Below are 25,987 nucleotides of genomic sequence, written 5' to 3'. Positions count from 1 at the left end.
CAAAGAGAGGTGACGCTCCCACTGTTCAGTGCATTCCTGTGCGCTATAACAAAAAACATAATGCTGCCTTCCAAGGAGGATGCAAATAAAATCAGGGCTTGCTGAATTAAGTAAAACATTTGTGTTTAAGATGGGTCCTTGGCAAACGCACACTTCTTCTGTTTAGATTTCTCAGCTTTGGCCCTTCAGAGCTGCTGGTAAAAGTCCTGTGAAAAAAGACACGCTAGATTTTTCACAAGGGGGAAAAAAATCCTTCCCAGAGTGCTGTCTATCTTACTCTTTCACAATGCCACAGCAGGAAGGGTTTCCATGCACTCAATACTGACAGAGGAGTTTCATTGAGAAGATGGAAAGATCGTGCAGGAAAATAACACAGGGTGACATTACTCAGCTTCTCCTATTAAAACAACTCAAGACTGCATGGATGAACAAGTAAATGAGTGTTTGCTAATCTGCAGGATGACAAAAATTGCTTTAGTGTTTTAAATTGCACCAAATACAACAGGTGATTACAATTAAAATAGGACACAGCATTAGCATTCTTGATATGGCAGGCCTCAGTGAAGAAAAAAGCTGAGGAATATTGGGAAAAACGTTTCCACTTCAAACCATATGAACACTGTAATGAATTTTCTTGTTGGGTACAGCACGTATGGCTTTGAAATGTTGGGGGTTTTTTGGCAAAGGCAACCACTACTAGGAAATATAAGGGCTTTTAAGGAAGACAGAAAATGGCAGTGTCCTGCACCGCTGACTAAGGCATACATAAGTCCTGAACTACTAAACTGATTCAGTTTTGTATTACCAAGGTATATCCCTTATTCTTGCAGTACTCAGCCTACCTGGCTGCCACAGAAAGCTAATCAAGAGAGCTCTATTTCTTCAGTGTACAAACCAGCAAATCCAACAATTTTTAGCACATTGTTTTTAAGTGAGTAGTCATTAAAACTTAAACACTTGCTCGCTGCTTAGCAATCCAATGGAATCAGTTCTATTGACGATTAATGGCTCTGGCCATCCACATAATTACTGAGAGGCTGACTTCTCTGCTAAATCCAAAGCAGTCCCAGCTAGTTAACTCATAAGCAGTTCTTTAAATGCCACAAGAAAACTCATACTAACAAAGAGATGAGATTGTATCGGTGTGAGAAGACTGAATGTTGGGAAACACCTTACTTAGTTTACATAGAGACATCAATCATCTTTTTATTCTGATTTATTGAGCTCTAAACCAAGAGAGGATGGTTGCTAATCTTCCAGTGATTGTGACCTAACTGCAGTGCAATGTGGGCACCAGGAATGTTCTAAAAAGTACACCACAAAAATGAACAATACAAACCTTCCCTAAGCTGGAAATAATTATGAGTTAAACAAAGGCAGGGAGGGGGGAATAGAAGAGTGAAGGGAAACTACAATTTTATCTGAATGCTTTATTAAATGATGAAAGCCACAGTCAAACAACTTGCAAGAAGGTTTGAGTTTTAAAAACCAGCCAAGTGTGGAAGTTCACACCAGGTCTACAGAAATACTGTCACTAAAGAGGACGCAGCCAACATGCTGGAGAGCAAATCCACCTCCAGAGAGACCTGCGTGGGCTAGAGGAAAGGCCACAGCAACCTCCGGGGGCTCAGCAATGCCAAATAGGAAGCCCGGCCCCTGGGACACACTCAGCCTCTGCACAGGGACAGTCCCAGATGCCAGGCTGGGGACAGCTTTACTGGGAAGGCCTCGGGGCAAGATAAGGCTGAGGTCCAGGGCTTCTTGGTGGAGAGGAGCAGGCTTTGGGGGGACTAAAAGCAGGCCCCCCAATACTGAGGGGGAGGTGACTGAGACGACAGAGCCTTCTCAGAAGTGAGCAACAAGAGGACGTGAGATTAAGTTCATAAACTGAAAGGGGGGACGTCTGACCGCATATACAGGAAAAGATTACCATGTGGGTAGGGTAACTAAGCTTTGGAGCATCCAACATCACTTGATGACAATCATAAAATAAACTCATGATTGGCAAAACGGAAGCCTTACAAAATTGATCGCAATGACAACATCACTTAAACAGTACCATATAATGCAGGCAAACACAGGTGTTCTATCTCTGAAAAAATAATTAAAGTCACAAAAGGTGGCAGACAGCATCTTCTGTCACTGAAAAAGTCTTCTGATGAAAACAACCAATCACAACGTAGGTCTCCAGATCAATTCTGTAGCTGATAAGAAGGTAGGTTTTGGAAACATAGAGGGCTAGCAAGCCTGAATATTGAGATAATCTCTTTATCTACCATTTGTGAAAATGGATGTTTGATGACTCTGCCAAAAAGTTGCTGACATCTTGCAAAGTGTGTGGGGAAGAGATGTAGAATTAGTCAAGCTGTATAAACAGTCATATGTACTTTAAAAAATAATTTGTTCAAAAGTGACTTGATGATCACTGGCTGAAGAAAGCTGCAAGGGAAGAGGCTGAGTAACTGACAGCTTCTTCCTCGAGCTGAAGGAGGCTCCTGAGGGCTGGAAGCTGAAGCTGCACTAACTCAGATCTCAGATAAGACATAGGGTTTTTTAAAGCAATTAATTGAACAACTTGAGCTCCGAATTTTGTACTATTTTTACATCCTAGAACAAGGCTGCTTTCCCAAAAACTACATCTACATGCTCAGGTATAAGCCATAAATTTGATGCAAAAATTAAGAGGTTCCTTATGCAGAAAGAGATCATAACTGTCCCTCACAGCCTGATCTGCAACACAAACATTCACAGCACAACTGTTTTCCAAGAATTAATAATAAGGATTTGATATCTATGATGTGACTTCTTCCAGCATCTGCAAGGCGGCAGTCATTTTCGATGACTTAATACCCGCCTACGGAACTGAACAAACTCCAGTTTCGCATTTTCAATAACCAGAAGCAGGCTTCACATTAGCTGTTAACCTCTCGGGCAGCCACACTTATCCTGGAATGTCACCAAAGGGATCCCAGGATTTGAAATCTGACATGACATCAGTGAAATACTGAGTCATCTCCTCCAGAACCACAGAAGACAGCTCGATGTACATTTGTTTTGGCTGCTACAAGCCACATACTCCCACGCTGCCAAATGACCAAAGGCATTCTCTTACTGTGCCTGGTAAGACACAGATGTTTGTACACAGAACTATTTGTGTATATATATATATATATATTTGCAAATCTGTTTTTATGTAGACTGTGCATGCGGGCATATATATTACATATATATCGTTTGTATAATTGTATTACACACAAAAAAATGTCTCGGGGAAAATTCATTAGCATTCTCAAATTAATCATATTGTGCGTTGAAAATTTTTCAACAGGACCGCAGCAGTTTCACTTCACAACAAAGTGCTCATACACTACATGACATCTGTGCCTGGAAGAGACAAAAACTAACTTACACTGCAATTGCATTCTTTGAGGCTAATTGGAAAAGCAGCCATTTCCCCCCCTTGCGTAATTTATTCTCTCCAGACAAGCATTATTGGTTTTGTCTTGATGTTTCTGAAGGACACACTGCGGTATATGTAAGACATACTGCTTGGTGCTGTCACTATCAATGAAACACCTAAACTAACTTCAGATAGCCTCAAAAAAAAAAGTTAACAAGGCAGAGCATGAATTTGACAGATACCTGTGGAGACTACTTAGAGTTTACTAAATAAAATATGTTTGTTCCAAAAATATTTTTAATTTAGAAGACTGTCAAAAACCCCACTCAATTTCCCTTTCACTTCTGCCACAGCTGGAAAAAAAAAAAAGGCAAACCAACAAAACTTCCATGCTATTAGTGTAGCACCACATATTTTGAGTGCTCACCTCTCATTTTTGAGGGAGGTGTGTTTTAAAAGCAGGTTAACATTATTTCTTTCTGTGGATTCACAAGATTTCCAATTTCTGAATGAGGTTGAGAGCTACAGGACAGCAATTTCTTAGCATTCCATAATTCTTTGGGAAGAGGACATTACTGTCTGGCTCGTCTGAGGTCTAACAATTCACTCAAAGCACTGGTAAGACTCACCTACCACAGCCTCAGCACATCTGACACAAGACTGTACTAGTACCATAGCAGCATCTCTCCTTACAAAAGCCTACCCAGGCACCAGACAAACTGCTTTCCCTCTGGCCGTTAAGAAGAAATCAAGTGCCAAAATTCAACACTCAGCAATAGGTGTGTAGCCTCCCCATTCTCAAAGAGCTACAAATTTCCCTGGCAAGATATTAGAGAATAATTCAGTCTAACAATGCAAACAAAGAAAATGATCCAGCCTGCTGCCTTCACTATGCTGGTTTTGTTTCTCAGGCTGTATCCCCTCTGTGACTGCTTGCAGTGGTTTATGGCTTGGAAGGCTTCCTGGCACTCTTTGCCAAAATGATATAACAAAACCATCAAAAAAAAACCCTCTTCCAGAGTAGATGTCTACTAAATTTTTCTCACCTTAGGCTTACAGTCTTGTCCCAGCCCTGCAAACACTGACGAATACCAGAATAGCTACAAGATCTAATTAAACAAGAAAAGGGCTAGAAAGATGAACTCGCAATCCCAGTGTTTCCTCTGGAAAAAATTAGATAAATTAGGTACACTGCTTAGCTTTTCATTTTCAATGCACTCTTCAAATCAACATTTACCTGGAAACTTTCTTCTATCTTTAAGGTTAACTTAACAAAAGTATCAGACAAGTTTAATTAAAACAAGAGACCTGGAACATGTCAAGACCTTTGTAGCATTATATAGATTAGCATTATATAGATGCTTGAGGTATGCATCTATATAATGTAACGTGACCCAACCGCAGAGATCCATACAAGGGGGAAGTGAGTACTTTGTTCACCTCTACCTCCATGCTCAATTTCACAGAACAAATAGGATCAGTAAAAAGAAAATAAAGTAGTATGTAAGAGTTTGAAGAAACTCTTTTCTGCGTTTTGAAGGAGAGAAGGATAAGATCTTTTTGCAAGCCTTTTGGGGTAAAGGCTACCACGTAACTGAGTCAAACCAATTCGCTATCATTTGCTGCACAGAACACGTACAACTTCAGGGAAAATCTCAGAAACAAGAAGGAAAAGATCCTCTATTTTGGGGATATGACTACACTATGGTCAACAATTGTAGCATATGGTGAATAACACTACCGTGTAGAGTTTACTTTCCCAGATAAAGCACATTTTCTTTGAGTGACTGGTTGCTGATACAATGAGTCACTCAACTGCCTGAAGTACGAGCTTGAACGCTTTAAAAGGAATGACCGGGAACCACTGAGTTACAGTATGTGTAGTTGTTTAGGAACAACATGCTTTAAATAAACCGCTGACTCACCTTGTCACGCAAATGATGCTCTGCAGCCTCAATATTCAAAGGATCGTCAAAATTCAAAAGGTCCTGGAAAAGAAACAGGTAACATTATAGAGTTCCCACTCACTGCATCATACAAGGAATCGAAAGCCCTAATGAGCAAGATAATGAAACAAAGCAAACAAAAGCAGTGTAGTGCCATTTTCTCACCACCTTGATAAGTATGCCTGTCACAGGTAGATGCAAATGAGTTTGATGATTGCCCACCAAATCACAAGTCAATTAAAGGACAACAGCAGCAAGACATTCAGCCCCCTGTGGTGGCTCGCCACACAGCCCCATGACACTTCTCTCTGGCAGTGATGCATTTCTATTTGAAAACTGAGACAGTTTTAAATCAAATTTTGAAGGAACATTCAAAGTTTCAGGAGGCGCAATTCCTGTTGGTCCCCCTCCCCCCACCCCCAAGGGTAAAATAAACACTTTAAAAAAAAAAGGTTCAGACCTGCAAATGGCCTGGTGATAAAGCAGGAGTTTCCTTAATACCATCTCCAATAGCCAAGCAATCTCATTCCCTCTGAGAAGAAACTGCATGACCTGAAGCCTGACAGATAGGAAGGTTTGAGCGCAAAGGGAAAAACAGGGCCCAGAAGAAAGGGAGTGCCAAAGACCGCAAACCCCAAAAGCAAAGGGCATATGGGGGCAGGGAGCAGAAACTGTCAAAACAAATTGTCAGTTTCATCTCAATAAATATTAACTTTGTAAGGAGAAAGGGTCTAGGGTTAAAATCAAAGGACCAAGATGCTGATAAAAGGGGAGTCATCGTAAAAAAATAACACTGAATCCCAAACCCGCCCTATTCTGCCTACAGCCCAGATCACTTTCCCCAGTTTAAGGTTAGCCTGTGACAGCAGTGAAATGCTATCATTTCTCAAGTGTGAAAGGCTCGTGTCACTCTGACTGATTTTCAAGCAGAAAACCTCCCATCTCATTCAAACTAGGACACCAATCCACCTCATTTTCACTTACTTTCTTCAAGAAAACCCCCAAAGGATCTTCAAGGCCAGTACAATCCAAAGCCAGCTTTTCAAAGCCCAATTATTTCTAAAAAGCTGGCTGTGAGGGAAGCCTAAAAGGCGAGCTGGGAAGCACGGCTCTTACCGGCCATGACAAATCCCCGCAGTCTCCAATGCGTGACCATCGCTCTTTGCAGCTGTTTGCCCAACAGATTATTTTTACGTGCAGTTCTGCCTCTGAAGGCACTTCTTTGTACCTCCAGTGGATTTCGCTTTCTTCCAGTTACTTAGCATGCAGTGGGAGACTGACTGTGAAATGCAATTACTCTTTGTTGAAAAGGCAAATGCTCTCCAATCTTCTAAATCAATTTACCAAAGAAGTTGTCGAAACAAATCAAGCCTTTGGATGCCAGGAAAGCTTAGGAGATTGTAGCCAGTGACTGGCTACAGTCTATGCTACAGGTTTTAGAAATGCACCGTGATCCTGGTGATAGAGCTGTGAGCACTGTCGCTGCTTTGCCTCTCCTCCTGTAGGTAGTCATGGAAGGAATTCCGCTCTCCGAAAACAGGCTGCGGCTAGCAAAGCCCACAGCGACGATCCTCACCCAGAGCTTTTCACAGCCTCCTCATACACCCTGGAGTGGCTGGGTTGACTCTCCAGAGTCAATGACAAATGCGGTGACCAAGTTGGTGCCTTTCTTTGCTTCTTCCTGACCTTCCTACCCAGCAGCAGTGGCTGGGGAAGGGGACCATAACCCTGGACTCCCTAAAAAAAGGTAGCTTTTGTAAAGAGTTAGCCTCTCTCCACCTTTAGGGCACAAGCAGCTGAGGCATCCTGCCTGCCTCTTGCAGCTTCTTACCCTCTCCTCCATTTTCAAGTTGCTCCTGTAATTATGAGGCACAGGTTTCTTCTAAGGAAAAGGGAGAAAATGGGATCCCTGAACAAAACCATATAATTTCTGTAACAAGTCAGGGTTTATGCAAATTCTGCGGGAGAGTACTGAGGCCCTTGAACAGGAATGTAAGCATTCAAAACAGGAATGAGACTGCAGGGCAGTCATTAACTCCTAAAAATCATTTTATAAAAACACCAACACAATTCCTTCTCAGAGCAATATGAATTTCTGTTTCCTGCAAACTAGCAAAAGGAAATCCATACCATGTGGAACATCCCAAGTAACTTGCTACCAAAATATCCCTAATATTCATAACCAGAAGTAAAAACCATGTATGAAAAAGCTCGCTTATCAGACCGTCTGTATGAGTCTTGCAGTTATACAAACAAAACCACAAATGATTTCATACTTGTACAACACCCACTGAAGCCAAAGCAAATAATGGCCTTAAGTTTAAGAGGCAACAGATGAGGTTCACATTAGGTGATGCTGACACCAAATCATGCAGGAAAAAGCAAAGTGGATAAGCAAAAGATTCATTTACTTACAGTAAATAAAGAGTTTAACCCCCAGACAACATCCTGCAAAGGAAAAGCACAGTCAGTTAGGCACGCATTTCAGGTGCATTTCACGTTCACCTAATTTATTTATCTATTAATCCATGAAATTACTGGAAATCAAATGTAGATTAAGGGTGATGTTTTACTAATTTAAATCAAAATATCAAAAAAGCTTTCCCATTTCATGGATGCTTGATATTTAGAAGTCACCAAAAAATAAATGCCGCATATTCAAATAAGAGTTCAGATCTTTCTTTGTGTATAGGAGCCTTATTCCTGTTGCTTCTCTGCTCAAGGAGAGGAATAATACCTTATACCAGTATATGCCACCAACTGACTGCACTGCTTAGTTCAAAGGGTGGGTATAAAACTCAATCCATTCTTAAAATTAAAAAGACAACGTCAGACAAGTAATTGAAACTGTGTCAAAATATCAGAGAAAAGCGATTTAGGTGTAGCGTGAGTATGGAGAAATATCGTTCCTGTATGAGCATGTGTCTCAAATCCTTTTACTGCCTTTAAGTATCTAAACAAAGCTGAATAGAGAGGGTTTGCAATTTGTACAAACAGCAAGCTTCAGGGGATCTCTGCCTACAAATGCTGCCAACAAACACAGGTTATTCTGGGGTGGGCATCTCCAAAAGGGTTCCACTAGCACTGACCTAAGAGCCCACATCCTCAGTTACAACCTTCAGAGAACAAGAAGATGCATAAGATCCAACTATTACAGAAATAGACTTAAAAGCATCACCTGTCACCAACTCTGAGGCTAAGCTTTTCTACGTAGAAAAAAAAAGATTCTTTTTTTCAGTAGTAGCATAACCAAAGCTACTCTACAGCAAAATCCCACTGATGTCTGGGCACTGGAGCTCACACCTACCAGACAATTAAGATCAGCATTGCACCTCCTGCCCTTACAGCCTGCTAACACTTGACTGCCTACCCAAGAAAGTCACGCTGCCCAATTTCCAGTAGTGGGACAAACACTGCACATGAATCATTTCATCACTAAAATGCACCTTTTGCAATACAGATAAAGCCTCAAAGTAAGAACTTCCTATCCACGGCAAAAAACTTCTGTAAACGAGCATATTTCAGTTTGTTTCCTGTTCCGGGCCCTCTGCCGACTGTGGTGGACCACAGAAATCCATATCACTTAAGAACACTATCCAATTATGCCCTAATGAAAAAGACATGATGTCAGCATTATCTGGCTAACAGCCTCTCACGATCCAGTTTTCCTTTGATCTTGCACAACCAACCTACTCAGTTTATCTGCTTTTAATAACATTAATCTGCCCAGCAAAGCCGATATTGTCAGACAGCATTTTCAGTTTCAGCATCTTCTCCTAACAGAGCTTCTGAATTCATCAGATGCAGCAGACAGTAACTCTTTTAAACATACTCATCACCTTCAATGGCAACACAGATACAGAAACTGAAAAAAGGACATACCCAAGACACCTAAGAATTATAGTTATCCGTACATTTCAAGACTACAGTGCTAAGCAGTCATCCCCACGCCCAAACAGCCATACTGTCAGTTCCTTCTCAAGTATTGCGAAAATGGACTACTTCAAATAATGGATGAAAGCCATCATTTTATCCTTTATTTCAGTTTTGTTCCGCTTGTTCAACTACAACTACAGTCACAGAAACAAGGCATAGCAGAGGTTAGCAAAACATGGCAGTAAGGAAACCTGTTATTAACCAATCCCAGGGATAAACTATTTGTACAGTGCAGTGGTGCTAGAAAAAGTAATCCAAAATCACTGATTAAAGGAGGATTTCAGTGGTGTGGAGAGCCTGCAGAGTAGGTACAGACATGAAGTTCTCAACCTCCACTTCACTCTCCTGCATTCAGGCATAAGAGGGTGCGCAGCGCAGCGCAGCACAGGCCCCCAGAGGGCCACCGCTCCCAGGGTCCGCTCGGCTCAGGTGCCCCTGTGGATGCTGTCCCTGGCAGGGATGCAGCATGTGTAACCAGGGACAGCTGAGAGCACCTGTGTCTCCAGCCAGCCAACACTGCCCAGCAGATGCTCTGGCCCCTGCAGGTCAGGAGCCCCTTCCACTGCTGCCCTCAAAGGCTGTATTGTCCTCAAGGGAGGCAGAGTGAATGTCTTGGGGGTATTAAGAATGTCTTGCATCTGATTTTAACCCACCGTGTATTTCCCATATCCTTTGATAATGGGACCTTACTAAAGCACGGTAATTTGCTCTATTCCACTTGAAGAAGTAGGAATAAATTAACTTTTTAAGGGTCATCTTTCATCTACACCATGTGACAGCAAACTGTAGCTGCACAATTACAATACTGAGTGTTAAAAAACATCCTAAAGAGGAACGAGGAGCTCACCATAGTGCACTGGGGTCTGTCCATTTCCAAATCCTGCCTGAACACCAAAAGGGCATTCACAGGCTTGCAAACTGTTCACAACTCTTCAACCACTTACCAGCACGGCTAAAAATAAGCAAACGACAGAGGAATTCAGCCACATTGATTATGAAGTCCTGAGAAATCTGACATACATTTAACAGTGTTCTAAAGCCTCTGGTCTCCTAGAGCCTCCCCACCAGGACACCTGCAGATTGTCTCTCCAGACAAAACAGCTTCTGCTCCAATACAAGCAGTGACAAGCCCCACCTTCCACGAGTAAATGTTGCAACGCAAAATGGAAATATAAATTATATCAAATTATTTTCCCATTCCATAAACACCCCCCTTTGAAGTTTACCTAAATTGCTCCCAAATTCTCATTTGCTGAACTCTGCTTTTAAGACTTTGAGACACTTGACTCATTTAATCCAAGCTGGATTTGCACTGAGTTCTAACCAAAAGAGAAAAAAACAAACAAAAAAAACCCACCACACACAAAAAAACCCCAACAAACCCCAAACACAAGACCCCAGCAAAAGCCTCTGTAAGGCTGTGAGTTTTCAGTGCTGTACATTTTCATAGCCATTCTAGACACCAAAAAGCATAAAAGGATTATTATTATTACTGAATAACTTATGTATGAAATTCTTAATATAATTTCTGATCTGTTTCCAGCTATTCAAGTTTTATGATTTGCTGGATTCATTTTATATCCTTGCATGGCTTCATAAAAAATAATGCTGAATTACAACCAAAGGGCAACACTTTTTGTAATGAGTTTTGAGGCTAGCCTGGATTTAAATCTATCATATTGAGAAAGGGAAGTGGGATGGAACAGATGAGCAAGAGCGAAGCAAGTATTTCATATCTGAAAAACTTGACACTGTTGCATTGCAAAAATAATCACTTTGCATTATTGACTTCAGCAGAGCTGCTTGCTGCATGTGGATAAGCACTTGCCTGAACACTTGCTTCACATTTTCCTGCCACACTATAAAGATTTGCAAGCCACTGAAGAACAGATCCTGTCAGAGTTAATGGTTCAAAAACTTCAGTTTTCTTCTAATGTAATAAAGCATCATCCTTGGCTTCAAACATTTACTGAACTTGTGGCTTAAGTACTGTGAAAGCAGAAAGTTAACCCTATGGGCAAGAATTTTTAAAGGTTATCTTCCCACGTAGAAGCAGGGCAGATGTCGCCTTAAAATGTTAATAATGCACACCTTTATGCTGCTCCACTTCAATGAGAGAATCTGCTTGCAAAAGGAGAATGAGACACAGGGATCTGTCTGTTCACATGGCAAATACCTGACAAGCCCATTTCCTTTAAAGTGCTTCTTTTTGTCTACTTTCTTCTACACATTTAACATCAAAGTTATGGGTACAAGTACACCCACTACTGAGGGGCAACCTCAGAGCAAAACTGAGGACCTCTTGCGTTTTTCAGAATGAAGCAGCACAGTCCGCTTGGGGTGGACCCCACAGAAAAGGCTGCAGAATTCCCCAAACCTCTTTAACTGGTTCCTGCTCCAGCCGTGCCCAGGCAGACCCTCTCCCTGTTGCCCTGGTCTCCCAGAGGCTTTGCATCAGCACAGACATCACTCCCGAGGTTAGATGCCTTTGTAAGCCACTGCAGGTCTCAGGTAAGCATGTGTTTTTAATTCCACTCTACTACATTAGTTCAGAAGACTCAAGTATCATACTTGAACTAGAGCAGTACCCAGTTAAGTCCAGAGTGGAAAATGAAGGATGTACGCTCTGCTCCTTGGCACTGTCACTATTTTGAGCTCAAGCATGGGGAAGTCAACACAAGCAAGTCAGAACATCAACAGACTGTTATAAATAACCCTTTATAATCACCCCTTTTCGTGCTTGAGCATTTTTGTGTTGTATTTGAGTGAAAAGTTACATTAAACCCTTGCCCACAGATTTATTTATGGCATGCCAAATGAGGAAAAACATCTGCCATTGCAGCAATGTTTAAAGTTCAAGAGCAATGAATCAAAATACTAAATACAGCTTTTGAAATAGCCTCTCCTGAGGCTAAAGAGTCTCAAAGCATTGCATTTGTAGGAGGTCCTAATTCATTTAGTCACCAAATCTTCCCAATGACAGTTCTCACAACTACTTCACACAAGCAATGCCATTGAAACCACGCAACAGACAAGCGTTTAGCTGTGCTTGCCGATGTTTGGAAATGGAACCACACAGCACTTCTTCTGAAGAGAGAGTAAACATGTAAATTGCAAATTAAGAATTTCTTTTAACAGGCAAAGTATACTTAATACATTAATTTAAGCAGAGAACAAGCCAGACAAAAGCAGCTAATGAACTTCCAATCAAAGAAACTTCTTTAGAGATCCAAGGAGCATTTCTGATCTAATAGACTGATTAAATTAAAGCTTGCTGCTAAACCATTTTTTACATATGAACAATTTAACCCATGCAGATCAATGAAAGGAGCAGCAGTCATTTATACAAGCATATGTCTGAAGCAATTTTTTTAAATTTTTTTTTTTTTTTTTAACCAACTGAAGCAGTAACTCCAATAAATCAGGTGCCAAGCTTTGTACATCACAGTTTGGGAAAGGCCTTAAAATTACCCCCAAAACCTCAGCATGCTGAAAGTCAGGCCACTGCATGGCTGTCTCCTGGTGCAGCGCTCTGCTGTCCTGTCTGCCTACACACCACCTCAAGATGGTTTTCCACTTCCATTCACCTTCTTCAGTCATCTTTTACAGATCAGCCCAGCTTCCTTCTCTCTTCATTGCGGCCTAGAAAACCAAGCGTCCTTCATCCCACCCAGCCCCACCTTCCCAGGCTCTGTTGGGCTTCTCTTTCTGCCTCCTCAACACACCTCCACAAACCCCTCTGCTTTCTCCCCATGGACTAACCACCTGTTTGCAACCACTACAGTGTAACTGACTGCACAAAACTTACCACTGGTTCAAGGGGTTAAAAAAAAAAAAAAAGAAGTGGTATGTTTTCATGACAAAGACAGTAGGCACTTTTTAGCTTACAAAAAACCTGCTTCCCTCCTAAACAGTCTTCTCCCAAATAAAATGTTTTCTTTTACATTTCCTCTCCCTGTCCTGCTCCCCGCTAATCTTGCAGGTAACACTGCTACAGTATCTTACAAAATTCCTGCAGCCGGTAAAGCACCATTTCCACCTGGAATAAGGTGGTGAAGAGAACGTCAGCTTTCTTTAATCAGCCACAAAGGCCACCTCAATTCTCATGTGCCTGCAATCCCAGCTCACGCTTCCCACCCAAACACAACAACAGTAGCTTATTTAGAGGGCTTTGGGTAATTTAAATGGCATGAACTGCTCCAGTTAGCAAACACAAAAAAAGGAGGAAGGCTGGAAAACGATTTCTTCTGTGCTCAAATATACTAGCGGGAAGAAAACAGGAACAATTATAGTCTGTTCTTCTCCCAGACTAAGACAGTTGGGAATTGCCAAGTACGCAGGAGCACTCATCTAAAATCCCTTACTTTTGTTACTGACTCCTTGACATTTGTCCCCAAGGTTACTTCAGAGCAAGCAGATAATCTTTTATAAATTGTTCCCAGGGGAATTCTGTGATAGCTTCTTAATGAACTACACTACAGCGATTATGAACACTAAAACAATCGCCCTCCGGAGACCAGTCTACTCAATTGATTAAAGTTGACACAAATTGCATATTCAACAATTTGGGGAAAACAAGCATGGTTTAATTAGACTTACTAATGTACTGCACTGTTCTACTGAATCACTCTTTAAAAACGTGCTAGTAACAGCAGCTACTGTATTTCAAACAAGGATTAGGATTTGTTTTAGTCATTAGAGAGAGAAAAAGAAATTTTTTGTAAATCTTTTACGAAGCAAAGGTTATTACCAGACATTGATTTGTCTAACTACTTTCACCACCCTGGGCATATGCCGGGGGGGGCGGGGTGGGGAATAAATCACTTCTTACAAAACTGATACAGCTGATTTATAAAATCAAAATACAACACAATACAACACAAACAATTTGTTTCTCCCCAGTCCTCAGAGGCTCTATGTTGATCTACACCAGGGAGGCAGCAGACACCTTAACAGGAGTCCATCTCGCCCTTGAGATCGCACATACAATTTCTCAGGTGCTCAGTTCTGCAACCTTGGTGATCATGACCAAGAAGACACCAGGAGACAGATGTAGAATTCATGTAAGATCAAGAATCTCCTTGCTAAACTACGCTTGACATCCCACTAATTTCTCCTCCTGCACAGTAAGAGCTGCCATTTGTGCTCTCTGCCACTGCTATCAAGCCTTTAGCTTTCTTCCTTTGATGACTTTCTCCTCCAGATGTTCCCAGTATGGGGGACAAGTATATTCCATCCGGGAAGGCAGCTTTTACAAGCACATGCTTTGATATTTCTACATACAGAGACCCATTCCAAAATAGGATTTGAATAAATCAACAGCAGAACAATGTTACGGAAATGCTGGCGGAGAAAAAAATAGTATCAGCAGCAAAAATTATGAGAACACCACAGAACAACCAGGTTTACTTTCTTCCCCTTCATCCTGAAGGCAGCAACAGTTATTATCTCCTTAAAATGTTCCTCTGTGCTAATTACATATAATTCTGACAGCAGACTACCTGTTTTCATTAAGACGATGAATGAAAGTTTTGTGCTTATACTGAAGTTTTTTTAAAACCACTCAGGTTTATACTTAAACATAACTGGAAAAATCAAGTCAAGACCCTCCGATTTATTTCTTCAAGAGATTACAGTTTGACATTTGCATGATTTCAAGTAAAGTAATTTTACTGTCTGAAGACAACAGCAGAACCAAGGCAACAAATAAGGCATATTTTCCCATTTAGTATTAAATGCTAAATAAATAAGCATGCCTCTTGCGGATAAACTCCAAATAGCAATAGTTTCTCATAAACGACTCTTAATTCCTTTTAGATTAGATTATCTAATAACACAGGCAGATATTTCTTAACCTAGTATCTAAAGTTATGGAAGGGAATTCCTGAAAAGAAAAAAAAGTTTTTTCTATAAGTGGATATAAAAAGCTGTCTGCATATCTACAGTTTACGACTATCTTGATGTTTTCCATTCCCGCTCCTTTCTCTCAAAAAAAAAAAAAAAAAGCTCTTTGATATATCTCAATGAAGAACTGAAATACATATACACCTTACCAGTAAACATATAGATCCTCCAGAAAATAAAATAAAAAAAAAAAACCAACGAAAAAGGACCAAATATTCCTTACGAGCCTCATCATACATTTTAAAATACTGGTTTTAACATTACTATGCTCAGGCCTGCAGAGTCAGTCAGAGTTGCGCAAGTGTGCTTTGATTACTTTTATGGTTCATAAATCCATCACTGACCAATTTCCAGTTGTAGTTTGTTAGAGATAATTGCAGAAGGAATAGCCTGACTTTTAGAACCAATTAGGCAATCACAATACACAGATCCACTTCCTTTATTTTTTAAAATCAATCACCTGAGATAATTTTATAGCAAAGTGAAAACAAGCATTTGAGAGAAAGCTGATGAATGCTAGGGAGGCCTATCTTAACTAGGCAAATGGTACTCACTGCGACTAAGGTACAAGGAAGTGCATGCTGAGGACAGCAGGAGCTGCTGAAGCACTTTTGAGTTTGAAATTGGAATTATTGAGGGAGAAGAAGCAGGGTACCAGAGCAACAACAACAGTGTTATTTTATACTAGGTATTTAAAAGCCAGTATCTTCAGTGACAAAAATCTGAGAACAGAATGGAATTAAAACCACCTATTTGCTTTTCGCCTGGAAAACTTCTAGTTTTGACCATCTGACCTAAATGCAGGAGAAAAGCAAGCTTAGTCTGAGCTGAGGCCCAAAATAACTTCAGCAGTTCTTCACTTTATGAATACTCTGTTTTAGAGTGGAAAGAAGCAAGCAATAAAATGATGCAGAACATAACAGAATGGAGACAGAAAGGTAAATAAGCTCCTGTTGCTTACTCATAGGTAGCTATAAAGAAGTAAAAGATCACACGGAGATGAGTTAGAAAGCATTGCATCAGTTTTTACACAATCCGTAAGCAAACTGCTACCAGAAATTATCTAAGAATTTAGGATTCAGGAGTGTTTCTATGGACAAAGAAAACATTTACAGTTGCATCAGCAGTGACTAAAAATATATAGATTGTTTTAAAACATTAACCCACCAATGGCCTGTTTCAGGGTTAAAGCCCACCTTTCTTCATAACCTGATTTAAAGAGCATCTAATGCAGGAATTCAGAAATAGCACATTCTTTAGTGTCTTCACCAGTCCACAGGCTGCTGTTCACAGCGGTCCACAGAAATGTGTTCAGCAGCAGGAAGAAGTAAAGTGGAAAAAAGATAATGCTCAACACTTAGTAACTTAAGGAGAATTCAGTCATGGAAGAGATAACACTGAGTGCAACAAAATGCTAGAATATAAAACTGAGTTAGCTTTTTTATCCCCTTAAGAATTCTCTACTCTGTTAAAACACATTTTATCAGATAATAAAATCTCCTAAATACTCATTAAAAGTTTTTTATTTCTGAAAGGTAAAAGGCATACTTTAAATGCCTCTTCAAGTTTATACCCATTCGATACTAAAGAAAAAGTGTTAAAAAAGTCACACCAGTGTTTTGAAAGATTTCTGATGTAAGAGCTCTGCTGCCACCACAAGGATACAGAAGATGAGACAATCTAAAACTTCTAAAACTTAAGCCTTCAAAAGGTTAAGCACGTAACACGAATGCATGCAGTAGCACACAGCAGAACTGGCTTGTGCATGTGCCTTTGAGGTTTTGTTATCTATTTGGGTTTACTAATGCACTCGGAATGGCTGCATCAGTAATACCTACCAATTTTTGTCACAGATTTACAGTACATCCCCATTCTCAAATATTTTAGCAGTGTCTTAGAGTGCTTTATTGGACAAATTTGGGTGCTACTTCTCCAGAAAAGCAGGCTGCCTTCATATTATTGATGAGTTGAATATGAAATGCTACTTTCAAGCCCATCATTGCCCAAGACCAGATACTATCTATAGCACTACTGTGCAAATTCACACAGTATTCCGCTTGTGGAGATGAGCAGGTTCTCCAAACCATGGCGTCCAAGTGTTGGCAACGAAGGATTAGTGGGTGCAGGTGGCATGTTAAGAGATAAAGGGATAAAAGTAACCTGGGCCATATCTCATGGCTCTTGTTTACTAGCAGTCACACACTGTTTCATATAATTCTGTGGTCTATTGTTAACATATACCTACCACAGCTGTTAATGCATACTGACAAGCAACTCGGCTGCGTGGCCATAGTGTTGACAAACCAGCACCATTGCATATTCTCCATCTCAAAAGCATGCGTAGCCTGAAATCTAAGCCCTTGGACACTAATCAAGCTTCAAAACCCACAGGAAGGCATGCATGAAGCTTCACAGGTAACAGTCAGCCAAAGATGCGAAAGAACACCTGATAGAGCAGCCGCCAGGAACCCTGGCTCTGACCAAGACCCACCTTTCCCATGTTTATTAGTCCTTTCAAAGAGCACACTCATAATGGGTGAAGAATATCTTCAACAAAGAACAGACTCATTCCAGATGCTAGTTACCATCTAAGTACAACCCATATCCCAAGCAAAAACATTGTTCAGGCAACAGTGCTTGCAGATTACCGACATCCCCAATGGCTATTTCTGCTCACAATTTTTTCTAAGCTCCTTTTGTACTGGAGGCCCAGCGTAACAACAGTGTTTCTACAGAGGCACAACTTGGAAGTTAGGATTAACATGTGGCACTTATTTTTTGTGATGACGCTTCAAATGACATGAAGTAAAAACAATGACAAGTGAGAGAACACTTACTGAAACTGCACATTTATTTAAAATTTAAAATGGAGATTCTGAAGACAAAAAGCAAGGAATGAAAACTTTGCAATTTAGGGGCAGTTTGTTTTGTTTTTTTTTTTTAAAGCTATAAAATGTGAGCCTGCAACTGTGACATTTCAATGCTTATGGGGAAAAAACAAAATCCAAGGGCGATGCTGGATTTTCTTTTTTCTTTTTCAAGTTAAGCTACCAGCTCCTTTTTCCTTGCTCAGTCTTTCATTTCAACACCTATAGACATAGTTCCTGGGGTTTTTTTGTTTGGGCTCGTGGAGTTTTTTCCCCCCTTTAACTTACTGAAGGTAAAACCACCCTAAAATACTTCATAATATCCAGTAACTTGAGTCTCCTGGTAGTTGAGATTCCAGGATGTTTAATCTATGAAATTAATTACATGCAATTATCAAACTGATGCACGAATAAAATGAAAAAGAAGATTAATACACATCTTCCATCATCACTGAGGACAGGAAGTTAAGTACACGTAATGTCAACAATTATTCACAGTTACAGCCTTAACATATAGCCGTATTTTAGTCTCTAGTAGAAAGATACCATGAGCAAAGCTAGAAGAGCAGATAAAAACATCTGTACAGTCTTGTCCTGTTGCAGTATTGGCCATTTTCTAATGGCTGAACCTTAAAACTTGTAGTCCAAAAACTTTCTCTAGGAATGAAATACATGGACAGGAACAGAACCAGTTAATTTAATTACACAGTCTATGTCTTGACTTAACCTAACATGAAAACAGAAACACAAGGGTGAGCCAAAACCATAGTAGCTGATGAAAAAAAAAATAGGGACAGGGTGTTTAAGAAAACCCACAAAACAGCACACACACTGATTCTACTCCACTTTTCAGAAAGTCAGATGCTCACAAAGAGATTTTGCAGATGAAGAAAGCCAGATCTCATTCATAGTGCCAAAAAGGAAATCAACTATTAGATAAAACTCATTCTCAATTTGTTTTCTGAAAGAAAACAAACATCTTACATGTATACCTTTAACTACATAATGTAGCTAACATTCTTTAAGAACCAATTCTGGCAGGGTTCCTGGTAAAAGCAAAAGGGAGATTGCTGCTCAGTGCTCTGCTGCTCTTCTGGCAGCAAGGACATGTAACGGTAAATGGACAACCAACCACTTCCCATCGCAATACAATAGCGGTCACTGTGCTGAAGCGCACGTACTTAACGACACCCTCCCTAAGAGTATTTCATACAAGCACCATGACTCTGAATGTACTAACACTGCCCAGCGGTGCTGGGACCAAGCTCTGAAGTCATTCTGCACTCACAGTGGCAATTTCAACAACTACCAGCAATTTCACAGGGGCCAGACTTCACTTACATTTTAGTGACTCAGGTAAAAATGACATTTGAGGCAAGATTAAAGGGAAGAGGCAGTTAGTTCCCTTCTGGAGTGACTAAAACAGTCAAGAGCACCCTGCTTTATGCAATACCTAAGTGCAGATCCATTGATCCCCCTTTGAACACTCAGGATGAAACAGAATTCAAGACAGTGCCATAACTACACCCCGATTCTGTTCCATATAGTGTTTCTCCCAAGTCCGTCTTGCCCTTCACTTTTCCAAGTTTCTCTACTTGGGGGAGAGGGGGGCACAGGGACATTTATCAGGAATATTAATATAACGGAAATTACAAGGGTTATGGATTACTGTTAGTCCTGCTCACATCATGTTCTTGTATTTGTTGTCTGGGTAAACAAGAGCAGATCAATCCTATCGAGCAGCTTCTCAGGGTCACCTGTAATTCTACAAAACCTTTTATCAGTCAGAACAGTATTTGTGCAGTTATGCTAAAACTAGCAAACATTTCTACAATCAATTAGCACTGTACTTGTTTCAGTACTGCCACCAACACTTGTTGAAAGACAAAAAACTCTGCTGTTCCTAGAGCAAACCGCATTATCTGTCTCTTTCCAAGTCCATAAAAGTATTTTAAAAGATATACCTAGTTCAATGTATGTATCTAAAAGGAAATAGTACCTTTAATGTTCTAGTTGGAGCCCAGCCAGTGCCATCAATTGAATGTTCTCTCAATAAACTGGAAAAGAGACACACACATTACACAGTGCAACTTCTAGTTAAACAAACTTTGTCAGAAAACTTCTCAGAAAACATTAAGAACTTAGCAAGTAATCACAACACAAGGAATTACCTCTTGCACTATATCTAGGTACTGGGATTTTAAAGCAGAAGAATTGGTATGTCTTCCTAGAATTACATTCTACATAATGTCATTACAGATCTCCTGATCTGAGCTCAACCTTTGTCAAAAAAACCTGACTTATTTTCATCAGCAAAATAAGTGTGACAGAAATCCTTGTGAGACGGCCTCACCATTGAACCTGTTTTCCCTGAGCGCACAGACACTTGTGCTCCAGTTTAGAACACGTTCATCTTTGGAGAAGAGACAGGCTTGCAGAATGACCCATCTCTCACCAAATCTGGCACAGTTCAATCCAAAAAAGGGTATTTTTGGTGGGATTAGCAAGAAAGAGTATTATCATTTTCTCTTCTGCGAAAGGACTTCAGCTTCTTAGAGGCAGGGGCAGGAAAGTGAAATAGTTTGGGTCTGTCTGCTCAGGAAGGTTCTACAACAGCTGTAACACGAGCAGAAGCATCTCAAGCCTCCAGGGACACAGCTCAGGAAATTCTAGCGGCAGAGTCTTACAGTAGATGAGCTATAATATAGCATGCAGAATATTTCAAGGCTTTACAAACAAATTCAACACCATACAAACCCAACTGGAAATCACTATGAAGACTACTCTGGGCAAGAGAGATTGCTTACAGAAGAAAAAAGTTCCTTATAAACTATAATACATGCTCCTGAATTTTGATATAAACTTATATGAATATTAATATAAATAAATAAAATACAGACTTTCCAATATACACATATACTGTATAGGAATTTTATGTGACCTGCCTATTATGCTACATATTAAGTCCGGTGAAACTGTTGCTATACTAACAAGTTGAAAACATAAAGGTGTATTCAGTCAGCCAGGCATTCCTGGACCTTTCAGGTTAAAACATCAGCTGTTATGAGAAGTAAAAATACAGGAGACCAGAGCATAATTGAGAGATGAGCTGAAGTCTTGCTCACATTGGTGAAAGCAAAGTAATAATTGGAATGAGAAAGAGAGTCTGGAAAACTCCCTGAAGCGTCGTTTCACAACCATGCGTCTTCCTCTGTTAAGATGCCATGTAAAACTGAAAACTCATACAGTGAAGCATAAAAAATTCATCTCTACTACTGAAATGATAGGGTTAAAGTGAAATAGTCTTAAACTATTAGATTTTACCAAATGTCAGGATGACATGCATTAAGTCATTTCTAAATTGCAGTACATATAGGCTATCCATATAGTTATTTATTGAATGTGCCAAGTTTTTAGTTCAAGGAAATACACTGTGATTAGCATTATTCCTTGCCCAATGCAGAGAAGCTAGGAACAGGATGATCATACTGGACAAGACTATTCCATCTTGACTGTGTTGCTAATCTCATTTCTGTGCCTTAAAAAAGATAAAATATGCCATTACCACTAGTACAGCCCAAAACTAATTTCAAGAACATTAAAAATAGCATCTTGTGGCTGTGATTTTTGTCCATATCACAAAACGAAAAGCAAAATGCTGCTGAACAGGCAAGAGCCAGGATTTCCAGGTTTTGAGCAAATAAAGGACTTTTTAGTTTGCTTTCTCTCTGTTCCTCTTAAAGTTATGCTTCAGTGCTCCCTTTTGCCTCTTCATATACCTCACTGTGACTGTAAGACCGAGGAATAAGTTAACACACACAAAAAAAAGCATAAAAAAATCATCTGACAGAGCTCAAAGTGCCTGACCATTATCAACTGAGCCTCATTAACACCCTTCCAGCTTCCCAAAGCCTCAGAGCTCTCTCAGCACATCTCCAGCTGAGGACACCAGCAGCCAGGACTTGAGAGGAGACACTCGCATCTCTCTCAGAGCTCTGGCAGAAAAGCAATGAAGACAGACAAGTGTACCTTTGCCTAATATTTCTCATTTGCCGATGTAATTAATTTTTAGAGCAGCATCCCTCTAACCCCTAACCAAAACTTTTTCCCAGCACAGGATGTCCAGAGAAATGGCACCTCGCGACCTAGATATAACTGCCAGACGTTCTGGAGGTCTGAGTGGTGATCTGCTCTCAGAGTATCATACACACAAACAGCAGAATGAACACCTAAAGGAGTAGAAATACACAAAACACATCATGAACTAGTTTAGTGGATGAAGGAGCATCTGCACGTAGCTTCTGTTCAAAGACCTGTCATCCACGGGCCCTGCTGCCATGGAGGAATGCTGGGCTACCAGGAAGTTCTCAAAAGGCACAACCAGCAGAATTTTTCTCGCCCACTCAATGCTTCAAGAGGCTTGCCTTTGACAAGCTGCCAGATACACCACAAAAGCCATTTGTTCTACCCGGCTTTCAGGACACCTGATGGTCAGGAAAACCTGTTTACTTGAAGTCACTGTTCTAAAATTGCCAGGAGTGCCCAAAAGCTCATCTAGTATTATTTAGACTGAATAAACATTCAGAAGCTTTCCTTGTGATGCTGGAAAATGAATTTGCAGAAGTAAAGAGAGGGGTAAACCAACTGTACCATTCCTGGAGCATTTCAGATTACTAAAGCTGGCAAGTGAGGGGAAGAGGCGGCAGGGCTGACAGGACGGGGAGTGCTGTGGCATGAGCAGGAGTTTGTCAGCCAAGGAACTTCACCAGCAACAGAAAAGGACAGTAAAACACTATTTCCATTTGCTTTGTCTTCAGCTGTAGAGGATCTGAGAAAAGCCAAGCAGGTCCTCAGTCATCAGGGGGACTGGAACTGATAACCACGCCTTACATCTGGTGTTTGCATCTAGGGAGACCTCCCAGGACATGATTTCAAATCCTTATATCCGAGTTCCTATGGGAAGACTGCAAAAATCACTATTTTTGAAGCTATAGTAACCAAAACAGTCACTGATATGACCAGCCAGCTGCTCAGCTTTTGTTTCCACAAACATTTTCTCATTCTGTGAATAGTTCCTGCATGGAGAAAAGCTTTCAGGATTATTTTCTTTTTAAATACACAGCATTCTAGAGAGACCTTGCAAAAACATCTACTGAACTGGGAACTGCATGGCTCTAGCAAGCTTAAAGTTTTCTGAATGTCCAGCTGACATGACTTACAGCTTAAGTAACTAAGAATTACTGAAATGGGGAGATCGGTCCAGGAGAAAAGTCTGCTTTATGTAAAGATCTCAGATGAACACATTTATCAACATAAAATGTCAATTCCAACCAAATTTCTTTTACCAACAAAAAGTATAATTCAAGGTAAATCTGAATTGAAAATCCACTTCATAAACCCTCTACTGGCAGGGACACATTACAGGGGTTATTCTCTTGCTCACTTCCTGCTGCCCACCTCCCTGCTCAACCCAGTGCAACCATTCTGGAGGCCATGCTATAGACTGGATGAGTGGAGCAATCGGTGTAGATAGTCTTTCTAAAGAGCTTTTTATTTCCACATTGCTACAGCAGAGGAGACTGGGACCAGCACTGGGAAACAGAAACATGTAATCAACTTAAATTAGTTTTCATAATTGGAGAAGTTTCAACACTGAGCTATACTAGATGATACAATTCATCAGTCTTCAAACACTTCTCCGTTCAGCAACCTTTAATACTGCATCATGAAGTGACCAAATCTTAACTAACAACACCAACTGATGAAAAGACACATCCAGCAACAGTGACCACCTCACCATGTAGCAGAAAAGCAGTGAAATTTCTGAGTGATTAAACTATTCTAAAAGCTTATGCAGTCAAGGGGGGGCGGGGGGGGAAGACCTCAGAGATCACATCAGTGCTGGGAGGGGAAGTAGCCAGTGGCATGCATTACACATTGCCAAGAAAGCAGTGGAGTGGTGTATGTAGTAAGCAAGCATATCTCTCTCGATTTTTTCTATCCGCATGTGCAGTGCAGAAAATATCCACAAGAATGGTCCACACCTAATTAATATGGTCGGGAGTAACTGCAATTCACAAAGCACAGAGAAACAACGCTTTTCCTGCCCAAAACTCTTATACTTGACCAGAAGTTTAATCATTTGTTATGTTTTAATTCAGGGATGATTATCAAACCAACACATACCATAGCGTGAGGTATGTTTAATGAAAGACAGTTGGGAAAAATACTGATAAGGAATTTTTTTTCTGCTTTTAAAAATAACTGAAGCTATTTTAATGTAAAGACTCTTGTATAAATTGATTGCAGGTACTATATATAGAAGCATTCTCCATTATAACAGGCATACAGCAATCTATGTTATTTTAGTTTTTCCATCTAAATGGTAAGACATTTCAAAGGTTTGATATGTTAAAGTATCTGACAATCAAATAAAGCTCACGTTTCAGTGCAGATGCTGGAAAAAAGTGACTTCATTAAGTAGAATTCTGATGTTCCAACACTATGTTCATCTTTTATAATTAAAAACATTTAAAGACAAGAAACAGTGAAATATTCTCAAGAATGTGAAAAGGCTTTATTTAACTCAGAAGATGTAGCACTGTAATCAGAGCTTGAACTTTTAGCTATTGTTTGGTGTCTAGTGTTTTGTGTTCCCTGGTTCCAGACAGCACGCTCATTCCTTCCTTTACTTATACTATTTGACTCTAAGCGTCTAAGCGTCAAAGCGTCTAAGCTTTCTCCACTGACTAAACTGCAAGGACTCTGGTGAAATTTAAACTATTAAAACATGATCCTTAAATCAGTCTCCCTACTGTCAAGTGACAAGTTCAGCTGTGTAAAATGCAACAGTACTAGGATGCACTGAGAAACACCACAGGGCTGGCAAATTTGCTAAAAGCAGCAATACGTATTTGCCAAAACAGCCTTTTAAATCCTCCAATGCCAAAGTGAGGTAAGGTCTATGGACATTAGCCATTGCTGCCTGTACTCCTGCTGCAGGAGTCTGGTACTAATGAGCACCAGGAATATACTGCAGCCTCCCCAGGCTGGTTTCTATCACCTTTTGATGATATGAGCTTCTCGTAAGCATGAATGAGACCACTGTGGCTAAAAGCACTGATATCAGCTCTTCGGCTGTTTGGCTGTTACCAGCTGATGAACCTGACCTGCCTATGAAGTGACAGATTACCCTGTGAAAACTTCTTTTTCAGCAGGACCTTGAACACAACATTAAAATGATTTCTAAATAGAGAAGAAAAATTTTGTTGTTTTTTTTTTTCTAAGCACTAATACGCTACACATGGTGGCAACTGTTCTGGATTTTCAGAGCAGCTTTCTGTCTCACTTATTTTCATTTCTTCTGCTTCATCTAGTTTTTTCTTTTATGTCCCATTAACTTGAAAAATGACAGTCATGCTTCTCTCTTCCGTTTATGCTTGGTTTCTGGCCAATTTCACCATCACATACTCATGATGAAATAAAACTGAAATTACAAAGTTTCAGAAACTGATTTTGAAGGGGAAACATTTACTATCAAGCAAAACAACTTAGCAACATAAGCCTCTCACTTTGATAAAGTAAAGCTTTTGGGGCTTGGTATTTTGACTTAGACTCATGCAACATTGTTTTAACTGTCACATGCATCTTCTAGGGGATATTAAATGTTAAAATAAACAAATGGCAAATATAGAATAGTTACTGTCAAAGTTTAAGGAATACTTTTTCCTTCCTTTTTGAAATATAAATTTTGAAATATAAACATAAATTTTCAAGCACTTAACACATTCAGGCATTAAAACAAGCAAAGCCTTAAGCCCCCTCAGGGCTGGAGGACTATTCACCTACAGAGGGAGGAAAAGAAAACTAAGTTTTGTTTAGGTTGGAGTTTACATTTTTACCCTAAGTAGAACAAAACTATTCAGGTTAAGACT

The 25,987-nt window shown here is 40.2% G+C and overlaps 1 protein-coding gene across 6 annotated transcripts in view; it reads right to left on the bottom strand.

Moving 5' to 3' along the window:
* UBE2F (ubiquitin conjugating enzyme E2 F (putative)) overlaps nt 1–25,987 on the bottom strand; it is an 84,484-nt gene that overhangs the window by 22,948 nt on the left and 35,549 nt on the right. For all 6 annotated transcript variants that reach the window (XM_063340450.1, XM_063340449.1, XM_063340452.1 and 3 more), the window contains 3 exons: nt 20,053–20,110; nt 7,762–7,794; nt 5,326–5,388 (listed from right to left, as the gene is read on the bottom strand). In XM_063340450.1, coding sequence (XP_063196520.1) covers nt 5,326–5,388; nt 7,762–7,794; nt 20,053–20,110 — 154 coding nt within the window. The remainder of the gene's footprint in view (nt 1–5,325; nt 5,389–7,761; nt 7,795–20,052; nt 20,111–25,987) is intronic.

This window comes from Chroicocephalus ridibundus, chromosome 7 (genome assembly GCF_963924245.1).
Source record: "Chroicocephalus ridibundus chromosome 7, bChrRid1.1, whole genome shotgun sequence".
NCBI classification, from domain to species: domain Eukaryota; kingdom Metazoa; phylum Chordata; class Aves; order Charadriiformes; family Laridae; genus Chroicocephalus; species Chroicocephalus ridibundus.
This window is presented reverse-complemented; position numbering and strand designations above follow the sequence as displayed.